The sequence below is a fragment of the Delphinus delphis genome, chromosome 3 (genome assembly GCF_949987515.2).
Source record: "Delphinus delphis chromosome 3, mDelDel1.2, whole genome shotgun sequence".
NCBI classification, from domain to species: domain Eukaryota; kingdom Metazoa; phylum Chordata; class Mammalia; order Artiodactyla; family Delphinidae; genus Delphinus; species Delphinus delphis.
In genome coordinates, this window is record NC_082685.1 from 79,797,572 (window position 1) to 79,813,506 (window position 15,935).

Sequence of the window (15,935 nt, forward strand, 5' to 3'; positions counted from 1 at the left end):
TGGACATACATACACTACCAAGTGTAAAATAGATAGCTAGTGGGAAGCAGCTGCATAGCACAGGGAGATCAGCTCAGTGCTTTGTGACCACCTAGAGGGGTGGGATAGGGAGGGTGGGAGGGAGGGAGACGCAAGAGGGAAGAGATATGGGGACATATGTATATGTATAACTGATTCACTTTGTTATAAAGCAGAAACTACTAACACACCATTGTAAAGCAATTATACTCCAATAAAGATGTTAAAAAAAAAAAAAAAAACAAAGCTGGAGGAGCTGAGAGGGATGGGTTATGTAAACACACCTAGCAGGGACCTCAGAGATTGCTGGGTAGGAAGGGCTGCTCCTCAGAAGAAATGAACCAATGGGCAAATTTAAAACAAGTCAATGAGATGATTTGAAAATCCTGCTGTTCTTATCTTTTTGGTAAAGAGGACCAGACCTGTAGCACTTCATTGTCATTTTCCCCACTGTGTTTAAGAAAAAAGGGTGAAAGTCATCAACTTTTTTGATCCCACTGTAAATGTACAGGTCATCATTATACCAAGAGAGGAGAGAGGAAATGAGAGCCAATTAATAAAAATTTGTATTCAGCCTGGGAATTTAGCTAGAGCACGTATCACCGGGGTATCTGAGCTCGTCACCTCCACCCCGTCAGCCACCCGATCTGATCCTATTCCTCTGTATTTGTTGAATTTGGTTGCCATGTGGCAACATATCATAATTCAGGTCTTGAAGATGAGCCCTCGTCCCACCCTCCATCACATCAATCATCTTGCTGTGGTGACGTGTGTTCCTGCACAACAGTGCAGAAGAGACCTCTTGTTTTTGGGAAAACGCTGCAGAGAAAATGCTCACCACTGATTGTGCTGTGTGGTCCCTGCTCAAGACGTTCTGACATGGGCTTGAGGGACTAAGTCCTAAACACACATCCGCTTTCCCTCTGTGGCCAGCTGTATAAAACTGCAAAGAGACACACTTAATGGATTCATGATTTCGAAATAGCTGCCACTGAAGTAATTTGTGTATACAGCATCAGACTAAGCGAGACAGTGAACATGACAGTGAGTGGGATGGATCTTCATCCCCCAATGTAAGGAGCACCCAAGGGACACATTCTGAGATGTGAAGCAAAACATGGCCCAAATGTAACAACCAAAAAATAGGAATAGTTGTCAAAAAGGATAAAAAAGACTGTGTAAAGCAGATATGCTGAAAGAAAAAAAAATACGGAAGACTAAGCCTTTAAAAAATGATATTTAAAAAATCTACAAGAGCCAGCGGATTCCAAATCAAAGATATTTTGAAAAATAGTTTTCAGCCTTAATACAGTATTGTTGCTTTTTACCCCCAAAACAAGCAAATTAGAGATTTCTCTTTGTATCACTACTGCTTAATTTTTGAAAGTCTGCCCAAATGCATTTTCATTAAGTACGCTCTCTGACATTGACAAATGCGAACAAATAGTGAGGATTCTTGACTAAAATACTAAAGGGAAAGAAGTAAAATTCTATTCAAAATAATTTTCAACGACAGCATTAAAATTTACAATATTACCCACAGGTTTAAGCAAGAAGCTGAAGCTTTAAACTAACAGCATGTTCACTAAATAAATATATCTTCAGTTGTTTTTGCTTCTAAGGACAGAAAGCAATTCATGCTCTTTGATATAAAAACATTTTTTTCCAAATATGGGAGGATTTACCAGTATGAAAATTGACCTAAGGTAAGTTTCTAGAAGCCAAGACTTTTCGTCTTAAAATTTCATAGCTAAATCCACATAAAAGAAATTAAGTGTTCAGTCAATAACTCTGCTTGGGTGTATGGCTGGAAGTACTAGATATACCTGTGAAAAGGCATGAGGTGACTATAATAAAGCCCGTAGCCATCACTTTTACATCACTTTATATGTATGCAACTTGAATAAATATTCAGCCTAATTATTATCTTTCAATATTTTAAATGATCTTTGACCTTAAAAATAAATCCAATACTAGGATATAATTTCCCTTACTCACTCAACAAAAATTTAAGCAGTTTAAAGATTAGCACCTGTGTATTTTTTACTCCTCTTGACAGCAGACGCTATCCTCAAAAAAGCACTACCCAAGACCACGACAACCACATTATGGTGCTTAACGCCTCCTCCCCAAAATTCAGTATGCTTGTGTCAAAACTAATATATAAATATTGAATGAAATTTCCTTGGAAGACCAAAACTTCCTGATAGAAAGAAGACTATCTCAGTGAATAAGACCAACAGTGGATGCATATCCAAATTTCAATAGTCAGATTGCTTGGAAACAACCCCATCTCAATACCTTCTTGATAACCATTATGGATAGACACATAACTAGGTAACGATGCTCAGATATTCAAGAAAGCACATGACAAAATTATAGATGTGAAACACTGGCTGTTAACACTTGTCTACACAGTTCAGTTCAAAGTTTATACTGTCTGAATCTCAATGTGTTTTATAAAGTCAAAAAGCAAAGAAAAAAACTCACCCAACAATAACACATTGTTCAAAAAGAGAGATAATACAGACTCAACTAACGGTCATGTGAAATGAAACAGAAGAGAAGATATAAGCTGTCTGATAAAAAGTAAACCCAATCACTGAATCAAGTATATTTTGAGATGTTACTTGTCATATTGACACATGAAAATTCTTCTCAATTCTTTCCAATCAAGGTACTCCAAGCATGGTTGAGGGTGGTGGCATACTAAACAAAACTCTTTCCAGAGATAAACCTAATCCAGAAAAAGAAAAAAAAATGCTTTTTATTTAAATATCCTGTAGACCTACAATGAATACAGACAGAAAGTGCTGTCAGTTACAATCCTTTATACATATGCCTTTGGCTGTTTATTACCTCTCATCCTTTCAGCAGGGGTTTAATACCAGAATTTTCCATTATCAAATTATTCCCTTTGCTTACTTTTCAGGGCGCTGCACTTAACTCTTTTAAGTCACCAGGGTCCTCATTAGTAGGAGATGCCATCGGCTGTGACCTGGATGTCTGAAGGAGTTAATGTAGCTCACAGAGCTTCCAGCCAGAAGCCACACCTATGGTGTGTTTATAGGGGAAATGGCTATTTCGGTAAAACATGGTGACCCCTAACATTATAGTACTCTAACACTAGTTTACTGATCTGCAACCTGACAACCAAAATGAACACTTACCTCCTCAGACAGCCAACTTGCCCCAGGGAAAATCTAAACTAAGTTTAAAAAAATACTGGCTGTCCTAAATGGAGATCAAAGCTTTTATTAAAAAAAAAAAAAAAAAAAAAAAAAAGAACGCACACACACACATACCCCTATTCTAGATTAAGTGTGAGTAAACTAATGAACACTGTTTGAATGCACACCTTTTTTTTTTTTTCCTGTTCCCTCCTGTATGACTTGTAAAAGAAGAAAAAAATATCACTGTTGCCCAGAGCCCAGAGAAGCTGGGCTCTAATTCCTCCCCTTCCACCCCAACGAACCCCGAAATAGCTAACAATAACCAGCAGCTGACACCTAAATAGCCCTCACCACATGCCAGGCAGCATTCTAAGTGCTTTATATATATATACACACAAATATATACACTCAATCCTCACAACAACCCAATGAGAGAGGTACTCTATATTCCCCATTTTACAGACAAGGAAAGTGAAGTACAGAGAGATTAAGTAATATGTCCAAGGTCACACAGCTAACTAGTGGCAGAGCTGGGTACAAGCCCAGACAGATTGGGCTCCAGAAGCAGCACACAAAGCCATGAGGCAATGCTGCAAAAACAGTAAACAACTCAAAGGAGAGTCTGATTGCTTTGCTTTGCTCAGCAGGAAAGTTTGTAGAGAAAAATTTCAGAAATTATGGTTTTTACAGCTTCCTATAATAACAAAGACTGGGAATATCTGTGGACAAAGTTATCTTCCAATACTGCTTTTGCATCATTTCTATATAAACTTTAATTATTAAGCAGGAATACCCTTTTACAAACCTGGTTAGCCAAGATTCAGAAACCAAAATCATGGAGAAATAGGAAGCTATAGGAGACTCCAGAGAAGCACATTTCTAGATTCACAAAGTAGGACAGTACTCAGAATACTAATCAGTAAATGGATCCTAGACACTCCAGAAAATAATCAAGTCAGTTATTTAACAAAGTGGTTTGTAAGTACTTTAAAAATGAAAGGCATGATATAAACCTTTGGAAGGACCATTTGACAAACTCTCAGTTGCCTTAAATAATATTCTTTAACTAAGTAATTTCTGCCTTGGCAATTTTTCCTTAGGAACTCATCAGAGATGCTTACACAAGTTCATCTGCAAAGGTATTTATTACATAAATATTTTAAATAGAGTCTTTCTAATTTTTCTTAAGGGTCCAAAAATAAGGGAAAGGATTAAATTGCTTATAGCTATATGATGCAAAAAAAATTGGAATGTTTAATGGCATGGGGAAATGAATAGAAAATTACATGAAAAGAACACTAAATTTCCTTATCCTGATATATAGCAAATATCAGGTCCATCTACTTCATATAAATACATTATATCACAATAATAATTATCTCTGGGTGGTGAGATTAAACTAACATATTCTTTTTCATGTTATTTATGTTTTACAGATTTCTAACATAAATGTTTACTAATTTTATAATCTGGAGAAAAAAACAAAATTTTTAAGAGAAAAGGCATTTGGTCATGAAGCCTAATACATTATAATGCTTAAAATGATAAGCTCATCAGTCTTGTTTCCTTCTTGGATATCATGAATAGACTGGCAGATCATGAGACTGCACAGAATACACGGATTTCAGCAAGGGATCTGACAGTCCTCATGACATTCTTGTAGAGAAACGTAGGCTGGCTGATAGTCAGGGTTCAGAGAGTTGTTAGTACGTGAAAAGCTGAACCAAATATCATGGATGAACAGATGGCTAACTACAAAGAAGGTCCTACTTCTCAGCTCTGACCGTGCCTTCGGCATGGTACCCAAGCTACACTTTTCAAAGTCATGGCTAGTGAGAAGCTAGGAAGAGTTGGATGTGTGAAAACTGGGTAACAGCCACTAACATTGACCATGTTTCTGGAACAGAATTTAGCACTGATGTGGGTCTTTCCAATGCCAGAGCCCCCTCCACACACAGCATTTTCCAAACCTAAGTAAGTGTTTGTCAAATAAACATCACCATTATGATTCAAATAATTCTGACAGGCTAAAACACTCACCTGAAACCAAGATGCTATTTAACAGAGTCAGTAAATGTAAAGCCCTACATTCAGTTCAGTAACAATTTTACAAGTGTACTTGGCAACAGTTTGGGTGACGCAATGACCATTTTAGACTAAATAACAGTCAGCACAATGGAGGATTTTTGTTGAACGGAGGTAACAAGTACACTGGCAGATCCCATCTGAAAGTACTGAGTACATTTCTGACCTTACTCAAAGTGGGAATTCAACAAAACAGAGTAAGTCCAGAAGAATATGATCAGGGACATTCTAAGCCTGATTGGGAAAATTCAAAGAAACGGGGACTATTTAATTAGGTGGGCATTTAAAGGGACCTAACCAATATTTAAATGTTTGCTCTGTAATTCTGGGAAGAGGGGGAATCAAATTACTCTGTTATACTGGAAATTACAGTTTGTGTTCTGTTTCTACCATTCCACTGAAACTGCTCATCAAGGTCAGCAACGACCTTGAACTTGCCAAATCCAAAAGGCACCTCTCTACCCGATATTAACTGACTTCATGGCATTCAGTAAACAGCTCTGTGCCCTCCTTCCAACACTCCCATTACCACCTCTAGGACAAGTCATTCTTATCTCTTTTCTCTAGTTCCTGCTTCACACAACCTCTAGATGTCAGAGGTTGATCTGCTCTCGACCTTCTTCTCTCATTCCTCTATTTTCTCTCAGTGATTTTATCAATTCCTGTGGGTTTAAATAGTCTCTACGCTGATTACTGGCCAATTTAAATTTCCACTCCACACCTTTTCTCTGAACTCAGGGTTCTCTTGTATACTCAGAAGCATTTCCACCAGAAGCATTCCTGATTCCACATGCTACCCTTCAATGTGAGTTCTCCCCTGTCAGCATAACACACTCAGATGCTCCACCCAGAACCCGGAGAATCATCTTAGCATCACCTCTTGCCCTCACCTGTCATACCCAATCACTAAGATGTCTATTCTACCTCCAACCTGGGTCTTGAATCAGACCACTTCTCTTCACTTCCACCACTACTACCCAAGCCAAGTGAGTGTCATCTCTAAATGTGACTTGCCAAGGGTCTCCAGACCAATCTCCTCAGAGCTTCAACAAAAGGTCTGCTTAAACAATAAGCTGGATCATGACTCTTCTGTGCTTTAATGGTGGCCTCATGCACTTTGAAGAAAACATCACAAAATTCTTGTAATGGTCTCAGGACACTTCAGTATCAGACCCCTGCCTATCCACTCTCACCCCATCCAGTACCACCGTCGCCCTGCTTGGGCCACACTGGTTTGCTCTCAACTGTATAAGTGCAGGAAACTCCTTTCAGCCACGAGGGCTTGGAAAAGTTTGTTCCTCCAGACTCTGCCAATAGCTGGTAACTTCTTTTCCTTTATGTCTCAGCTTAAAAGTCACTTCCTTAGAGACTGCTCCCAGGACCACCCTGTCTGATGTGTACAACGCTCTGCCCCCAATTATTTTCTATCACAGCCTTTCATGGCCCCTTTATGACACTTATCACAACTTCCAAGGATTTTCTTCCTTTACTTAATTTTTGTCTCTCTCCTTAACACCGCCTGCTTGGAATGTTAGTTCCAAGAGGGAAGGAACCTTACTGTCTTATTCCTCATTGTATTAGCAGAGCTCAAAAACTTTTTCAATGTTGAATATGGGAAGGAATAAAACCAGACTTCACTCCCAACATAAGGAAAATCTTCCTAAAATTAAGAGTTGTCTGGCAATGGAATAGACAGCCTTGTACAGACAAACTGACCATCATGGGAAGAGGGATCAAGCAGAAATTGGGTGGCCACTTTTATCTGAGATGACATAAAGGGAGTTTCCATGCTGGGTGGGATCCTGGGCCAGATAACAATTCAGGTCCTCTCCACACAGTTTCCAGTTCTATAAAGAGAATTCTAAAGGAGTTTCAGGTTAAACATATACTCCCAAAGTAGCAAACATCATAATTCCTAATGAGAGGAAATTCTCACTAAAATGGCCCCATGAAACCACTTTGTACCCTGACCAAAAGTAACTTCCTGAAGCTAAATCAGTGCAGGCTCCCTCTGTCCACCCTGCCAGATGTGGTTTGGGACAATGACAGCCCACAGTGGTCTCCTTTCCAAGCTGTACAAAACGTGGCCCAGAAACGAGTTGGCAGATCAAGCGAACCCACTCGCAGTAAACCTAAAGTTCCACTCTTCATTCATTTGTGATGCTGCTCTGTAAACACACCAGGATCGCTTTATTTAGTGTCACATCCATTAATAATGCAGAGATCTTTATACAGGCAGGCAGAGAAAATTGGCCCTGAGTGATTTCGTTACTACAGGGTATACACGAAGTCAAAGGGACTGAGAGTCTCATTACAACTCTGTAGAAGTTGCTGGCAATATAGACAGCGGTTGTGGAGCTGACCACCACACAACAAAGCAATTCAGGCAAGGTATCCACTTCATGATCTTCTGGGGTCTTACAGTCAAAGAGTTAACTCTTCTCTCCCTCATACTATAGATATACGAGAGACCTAAAGACCAGTCGAAGACCATTCCTTCTACTCTTTTAGCTTCCTTCATCTCTAACTTTTTTTAAAGTAAAAAACCCAAAAATATGGCCAATGCTTGCTTCTGATGGCACCTTTACAAGGATTGGTCATTTTGTCAGCAGATTAGATAATGCACCACTAGATATTCCAAAATGTTGCTAATGAGCCTATGAGGCCATGAGCTTTGTCCTTGAATTTTTCACCAAAAAAAAAAATGTTTTTTTCAGGAAGATAGTAAACTTTACAAAGCCAAAGATGTTTAAAATTCCTTTTTATAACATTCAGTGTTAACAATGCTGTGGGGAAATAATGTGTAGGGAAGCCGAGAATGAGAACTCTGAAGACCTTTCTAAAGGGCTGGTGGGCAGTACTTTCCATTTAAAATACAAACTCCCTTTGATTCGGCAATCCGTCTGCTGGATATACGCCATATGTGTATCCTCTAATTAGTAGATTTAAATAGTATACAAGAGTGTTCATTTTTATTATGGCTTATAACAGCAAAAGCTTAACAGTAAGCCACAGTGCATCCGTAAAATGGGATAATAAACAGTTGCTAAGAACGAATGAGATGGGTTTCCATGTGCTGACAATAAAAAACCTTCAAGATATATTAAGCAAAAAAAGCACAGTATGTGTGTCTCTAAACACAACTAAATATTCATTTTTGAAAATTCTGGAGAAATGTATGAGAAATGTAAAAGTGGTGGTCTCTGAAACACTGGATTGAGAATGTGACTATCATATTTATTTTAAGCTCTTCTGGACTAGTTATTGTCACTGTGTGTAGTCATTATTATTTTATTAATAAGAATAATAACTATATGCAGTATTTTCTGCACGGTCTGGAAGCATCTACTTGCTCTCTGCAGGAGTGGGAAAGCGAGCATTCTTTCCCATTCTCCACAAGGTGAGCCAGAGTCTACTCAGTGGGCACGTAGCCACCCCTCCTCAGCCAGTCCAGGAGACTTCAGAGGTTGCTGAGGTCCCTGCCCACATTCACTCCTTCCCCCTTTGTGTGGCCTACATGCACAGGTAAGGGGTAATTGTCATTTCTGCTCTTCCACTTTTAGATGTATATCATCCATCTCTGAAAAGCTGACTTAAGGGAGAATGTGTAGAGTTCTTCCACTGCAAGAGATACCAGGGGAAAATCAGTGTTTCCCTTAGTGCTATTTATTCTATAATTATATTATTACCAAAACAAAACCAAGGAAATAAAACCATTTTCAACTTTAAAGTATGGTACTCTCCATTCTGCCAAATCCCGTGAGAACCAGAAAGATCACAGTCCAAGGGGTTTTCCTCCCAACTTAGAATCTTGTATTTGCCTATCTCAAAATACTAAACAACTCTTTCAACTAAAATTGCTTCCACAAGAGAAAGTCGAGTACACTAAAGTTGAAAAGATGAAGTGCAATCTACATTCAACTTATTCGATGTTGAAGACCTTAAAGAGTACTTGAACATTGTTTTGTTCTTATTCCATCAAACAAATGCTTCCAACCCTACAGAAGAGGGGGGAGAAAAAGAAAAGTCACAGGAAATCATGCCTCTGTTTTTCCTATTATTTGACCTTGGACTTGAGGTGGGGAAGCTACTTAAAGTATCAAGTGACCTTTCCAAACTGTATAAAACAATCCCCATAGTACTTTTGCTTTGTCAGAAGGTTGTGATACAAAGGCATTTGCTAAAATTTATTTTATGTATCTATTCATCATGTTTTGACTTTACTGATGAATATAGAAAGTAAGGCCAAATGTCTATTTGAAAAAATCTAATATCTACTTAGCTGAAAATCTGCTCCCACTAAATCTGATTTTATATAAGCTTTCTGATCCCTCCCCCCAAAAAAGTAATTTCATTTTTGTTTTGAGGGGATGTAAAAGTAATTAGTGAAATGAGCAAACTATAGTCTGGTGCATTGAGCTGTCTGTGGTACTGAAAAAATGACACCAAAGCTGAAATGTACTGAGCTAAGTTCTTACAAAGCCTCTCCATCACACTATTTTAATTCAAGCACTTCCGTCCATGACTCACCTGAACCATCTATTTTGATAGACTGTGTATAAACATTTTATAAAAGGTCACACTGACTTGCTTTCCAAGGTTCTCCATGGAAATGTCAGGGCCTCCCCAAGCTTCGTTAAAGCAATTCCGGTGGGCAGAGAGCCAGAACATTGGCTATAACACTTACTTTTCCTGAATGCAGTAAGAAATCCTACCATGTACCAGAAACCCATACTAGCTAGCTCTCACTATCCAATCATCATACTGCTATGCTAAAAAGAAAAAGAGGAAGTGTCACATTAGACTGCATGCTATGCCCAAGAACATGCTCTGAACAGCAGCATAACCCCCGCATTGAGTTCCTTAACTCAAAGCTAATCTATATCCTTAGAATTCTTAATAGTAAACTGAGAAGTACCTATTTGCTTAAAACTTATGAAAGAAGTACATCTATAGCAGTGACATCAGTAAGTTAAAAAGGGGTCAATTCGTCATTTTCCACACATGGATACATTAGCCTATGCACTTGATTTTCCTGTGTTTCAGAGTGAACTATTTCAGCAGCAATCACTGACTACTCTCTGGATAAATTAGAACATGTTTTTTCTGGTTCTTGATTTCCAGCTCAGGGTCTCCACATTTATTTGGTCCTTTTCCATTTCATATTTTTAAAAAAGCATCTCAGGTAAGAATTTGGAACTTCAGCTTGAGGAAAACAAAAATCACTCTAGATTAAACACTGAATGTAAAAGCTACATCCAAAACAACTAAATGATATTACCTGAGCATCCATTTTGAAACTATCTTAAGTGTGGCTGGTTTAGCAGAAACCATGTATCAGGTCAGATAATTCCAATTATAAAAATATAACTTTTTGTGATGTTTATGTTGCCCCAACAATAAAGAGGTTCACTGTGCTTATAACCCTTAGAGGGGGAATTCATGTCTTCATTTTTATCACCCGTGCTCTTCGTACTCTAATCAATATATCTATGCATTTGTGTAACAGAAATGGTCCTCAAAATTAGCCAGGGGTGGAATTCTTTCAAGTGTGGAATGATCTTTAAAAATATGACTTCTTTTATTTGTATTACTTTCTCTAAGTTTTAAGAGTTCTAATATGGTATCAAAAATTTTTTACACCACGTAATTAACATCTGGCCAATGTTAGTGGCCAATGTTTGGTCCTCACAAACTCCTACAAGTTATTTCAAAAAAATCTCCCCATAATTCTTAAAAGGTTAGCATTTTCAGGAAGACACTTTGTTCTTGGTGTTAATACCATCAAATGTCCTCCGCCTTGAATGCTTGTTTTGCTGTGTGTTTTTCAGAAGGAACAGGAATAATACGAAAGCTGATGTTTAATTAAAAAACAAAACAAAAGAGCAAGGTCTCTTTCTAGGGTGGATTAAATAAAACTACTCTGGTCTTCAAGCCAAAAATAAAAATTAAATTACTTGATTTTTATAAATACCTAAGAAGATTTTAGAAAAACCGTTTAAGTCTAACCCTATTCAAATACCAAACGTTTGGATTTAGAGAGGAACCACAGACAAAGACATGTCCATGTTCAGGGTTGCTAACAAGCAGTAGCAGAGTGCAGCAGGAAGCATTCTGGGTGGAAGCTAGGAGGACAGGCCTGGTCACGCTCTGCACTGTCTAGCTATGGAATCTGGCAAGCTGGTCACCTCTTCTGACTGCAGGTACCTCATCTGTAAACCAAGTCAAAGGGCCATTAGACCTGTTTTGTTCCCTAGCCTTAAGTGTCTACCCTTCAAGTCAAAATGAAAAGATACTCTCATGATGCTTAAGTTACATTTTAGTATTACTTTAAAATGTTTGAAAGAATCTCAAAAGCCCACGATCATTAGTGCTGAATTAAAGATGTGTAATTATTTAATAGTAAACTGAGAAGTAATTAAAGATGTGTGAATTATTAAAATTTTAAAGGGTCCAAATGTGTTTGCCTTGTTTTGGCAGTGCAGTTTTATTACTTAACTCTAAATATTCTCACTCTTTCTAATTCTCATTCTCTATCCTCCTTCCTTCAAAATCACACTTTTCAAAGTCTTTGCAAATTTGAAAGCATGATGAAGTAATTTCTCTCCCCTCATGTGGGGTCATGTGTATCTTTATTTTGCTTGGGCAATAGTTAAAATTGGTTTCTTCCATATTTAGTATGTTTTTGCAAATTACTAACTTAAAATTAATTTAACTTATAATTAATGCTAAGTTATTTAAATTCAACGGCAACTCCTAAAGGAAAGCAGCCTAAATTCGAGGGTTTAATAGTTCTGCCAAATGCCTAACACCTGATCCAAAACAACCAGAAAATGCATATTAGTGTAAGTTCTAAACTGGAAAATCTCAATCTCTCTTAATTTTTGAAAACTCTAGTTATTTTATTCCCAAACCTTAATATTCCTTTAACTGAAAGCTACAGCAAAATAAACAACTTAAAAGACAACCCATGAATTTTAGACGGACTATTCTGAAATGGTCAGTGACAGTCAAATCTAACAATAGAGTTCCTGGCTACATTTAAACAAAACAAACATTTTCCTAACAAGTTCACTCACAAGGGCAGTGGCCTTTGCTCTTAAGTGACATTTTTAATAAATAATGTAACGATTGTACCTGAAAATCTACCAAACTACCAGATATACAGAATTTGTATTCTTAATTTACAACAGATTTTTTTCTTCAACTTTACAGTAAGATATAGAAAAGGTTAGAGTTTTCTTCTTGTCTTATTGATATACAGTAGCAAGAAATATCACGGGCCTATTTTCTTCTCTAAGCTACAGTTATGGAAGGTGATACACATGGGCACAATCTTCCATAATGGCCCACCCATCTTGTTAAATGTTTATTAGACGAGAATACACATTTACCTGGCGGACTAAGGCTAGTATATAACTGGCCTTGAGCAAAACAAATACAGTGACTGATATGGAGAAGTGGATCTACCTAAAGAAGAGAGGGGAAAATCTGAAAGCTTTAACAAATACATCCTGGAAACTACTGCACATTTACATGCTGCACTGTTTGTTTTGTTTTTAACTTCTTGAAAGAACAGGTCAGGTGCTAAGGTAAGAATACAGCGTGTGTCTTCTGTAACCTCAAGCAAGGACACGAGAGCTTGGAAAAAGCGTTTGCTGCCTTGCACTTCCCCCAGCTGAAGTCATTCATAAACAGCAGAACCCCGAAGTTACCTGTATTTCCCTGGCGTGGTACACGATGATCAGACCGAGCAGGATGATCGTGGAGAGACTGATAAGGCATTTCAGAGCTAAGGAATACAGCGACGCCTGCAACACAGACAGAAGCACTTTTTTTTAAAAAAAAAAAAAGAAGCAGCACTTTTAACCACCTTTAAGATCCGGGGGGTCGGTCAATCCCCAGCAAGGGGACCTGAATTCCCAGTAGGAGGATGGGGGTAGGGGCACCTGTCTCGGCTCTGTGATCTGTCAGATCACTTGGCCTCACAGGAAAGTGAGAGAGGAGATCCCGGAAGGCCAAGCAGCGGGGTCCTCGACACCACAGACCCAAGCGCAGCTCGTGGCTCTCAAAACCTGAGAGGAAGTTATCCTTGAGTTTAAGCGCTTGGGTTTGAAAGGGGCCTCCGACATCGTGAGCACCAGGAGAGGAACAGAGCATGCTTTCCTCACCGACTCCTGAAATCACTTCTTTAACGTGCCCAAACTCGCTGGGCATTCACTGCCTCCAGAACTTTGCGCGCGGAAAAGCTTCCTCTCCAGAGTTGCCTTGCGGGTTAGGGGAGCGAGTCTCAGCGGTGCTCGCCGTCCCGGCGGGCACCTCCAATTGTCCGGGAAAAGCTCGGAACTGGCAGGCAGAGAGTTCCCACCAGCGCCCATCCCAACCACTCGGTGTCCGGCTCTGCGGCCCGGGAACGGTGAGCAAAGGGCTGGAGCACTTACCTTGTCGTAGGCGCCCCACGACAGCTCGGTCTCGATGACCATGACCACGATGCCGAACATGCCGAAGATGAGCGCGTAGTCGCTGAGCCGCTTGCGCTTCTCGAACAGGGCGCGCCGGTGGCCCAGCTTGTAGCCGATGTTCTGGTTCTTCTTTTTGCTGGACTTGGTGCCACCGCTGCTGCCATGCCCGCTGCCACCGCCGCCGCCGCCTCCAGCGCTGCCTCCGCCGCCGGCTCCGTAGAGCGCCAGGTTATTGGAGTTGTTGTGCTCCGGCTTAGATACCACGATCTCCGGGGCTGAGGACGAAGCTGCGGCGGCCGCGGCTGCAGACGGGGAGGACGCGCCGCCACCTCCTCCAACAGACGCCGGGGGCTGTAGGGGCTGTGCCTCGGAGTCCATCTCGTGCAGGTTCCGGCGGGACGCGCTCAAGTTGCTGAGCGGCCGCATGACGCCCCCGTTGTACCTACAGCTGCTCATGGCTATTTCGGTGAAGGGGTTGCTCTCGCGGCGCGCCTGGGGCTGGCTGTGCTGGTGGTGCGCCGGGTGCGGGTGGTGGTGGTGGTGGTGGTGGTGCGAGAGCGGGGGCCCGGAGCCCAGGCTGCCGAGGCTGCCCGTGGGGCTGGCGGCGGGCTGCAGGCTGTGGCACTGGTGGTACTGGGAGGCGGACGCCGGCTGCTGCGCGTACTGCTGCCGGAGCGCACTGGCATGGCTGGACGGCGTCAGCTCGCTCACATTGAGCTGGCTGCCCCGGCGCGACGAGCAGCAGCAGCAGCACGACGAGCCTGACAGCGGCGAGGAGGTACGGGTCCGGAAGGCGCCGCCGGGCGAGGAGGTGCGGAGCAGCAGGGACAGGTTATCCCCCGCCCCCGCCCCCGGGGCACCGGAGGAGGCGCAGCTGTTGCACCGGAGGCATGGGCTGCTGCCGCCGCTGCCCTGCTGCTGGTGCGCGAGGTGCGGGGGGTGGTGAGGGTGCGGGAGGGGCGCGAAGGGCGGGCACGGCTTGTCCTGGCTCTGCTGCTGCTGCTGGCAATGCAGGTGTGAGGAGAGCGGTGGCGGTGGCGGCTGCTCCGAGAAGAAGCCGCGCTGGAACTGCAATGGGGTTTCCATGTCAGGGCTGTTAAAGCTGCAGGGAGACCAGGCGGTGGTGCACCCTGCGCAATGCGTTATGGTAGGGAGCGGAGACTCCTGCTGCTGGTGCGAGGAAGGGCCCATGCCGGCTCCGGTAGAATCCAGGCGGCGCGTCCAATTGGTTGGGCTCACCAAAACAATGGGCATGACATCACCTGCGGGGACCAAGACTGAGTTTGCAGTGCGCGCGGTTTAGGGGAGCGTGTGAGAGAGAGAGAGATGGGGGCGGGGGGGGGGGTAGAATCTGCAGAATGAAAACCCTCGGAGGCGCAGGCCAGGACAGGGTGAGGGCGGGGGTTCCACCTGCTGATTGGGAGCACCCGTGAGCACCACCAGGTAGTGCAGCGGGTCTGCAGAGGGAGGAGGAAAAAACAGGCGTCCCCTCCTTCCCGTGCCACCACCCCCCTAACTAGTGCCGGACGCGCAGTCTAGATCCCCTGCACCGGGCACTGCAGCACGTTGAGCCACCCCAGCCAGGGGGTCAGGCGAGGGAACAGTGCGGAACCCGGGCCACTCCTCCACCGGCATGCACGCCTCTTAGAGCTGCAGAACAGCAGCCTCCTCGCCCCACGCCCACTTCTCCCTAATTGTCCCGCTGAGAGTGGGCTGCCGGCTGCCCGCCAAATAACTGCGGGGGCACCCGCTTTGGAGAGAAAAAGTTTGACGACTAGCTAAGCCAGTGCAGCAGGGCTTAGTGAGAACCCCGGGGCCTGAGCCCTTGTTTGGCCGCTGCGAGACCCGAACGGGCCCGGCTCACCGATCTTCCCCACGCCGCTGGTCTCTGGCGCCGGGGAGTCGGGATTGGCTGCGCGGTGCTCTCGCCCTAATGCGCTGCGGCGCGGGTAGGGTTAACCTCCTTGGCGCCTGGGCCTGGGGAGGATGGGGGCGGGGCCGGAGGAGGGGATCCCCTTCGTCCGCGGGAGGAGCCCGCGCGGGCTTCCCGGGTCCCCCTGGCGGGGGCGGAGGGCTTTCCCCGCCACTGCCTGCTCACATTTGCGCCTTCTGCAGAACATGAGGGGCTGGCGCCCCCGGCCGCCAGGTCCTGGGCTACGGCGCTCAGGCCCTCTGGCCGCCCCAGTGGGTAGGTCCG

General features: G+C 42.9%; 1 protein-coding gene across 1 annotated transcript in view; it reads right to left on the bottom strand.

Moving 5' to 3' along the window:
- KCNN2 (potassium calcium-activated channel subfamily N member 2) overlaps positions 1-14,984 on the bottom strand; it is a 183,952-nt gene extending 168,968 nt beyond the window's left edge. Inside the window, exons 1-2 of the mRNA XM_060009004.1 lie at positions 13,718-14,984; positions 12,992-13,087 (exon numbers count right to left, since the gene is read on the bottom strand). Of these exons, the coding sequence (XP_059864987.1) occupies positions 12,992-13,087; positions 13,718-14,929 (1,308 nt within the window). The 5' untranslated portion in view covers positions 14,930-14,984. The remainder of the gene's footprint in view (positions 1-12,991; positions 13,088-13,717) is intronic.
- Positions 14,985-15,935: the final 951 nt, after the last annotated feature.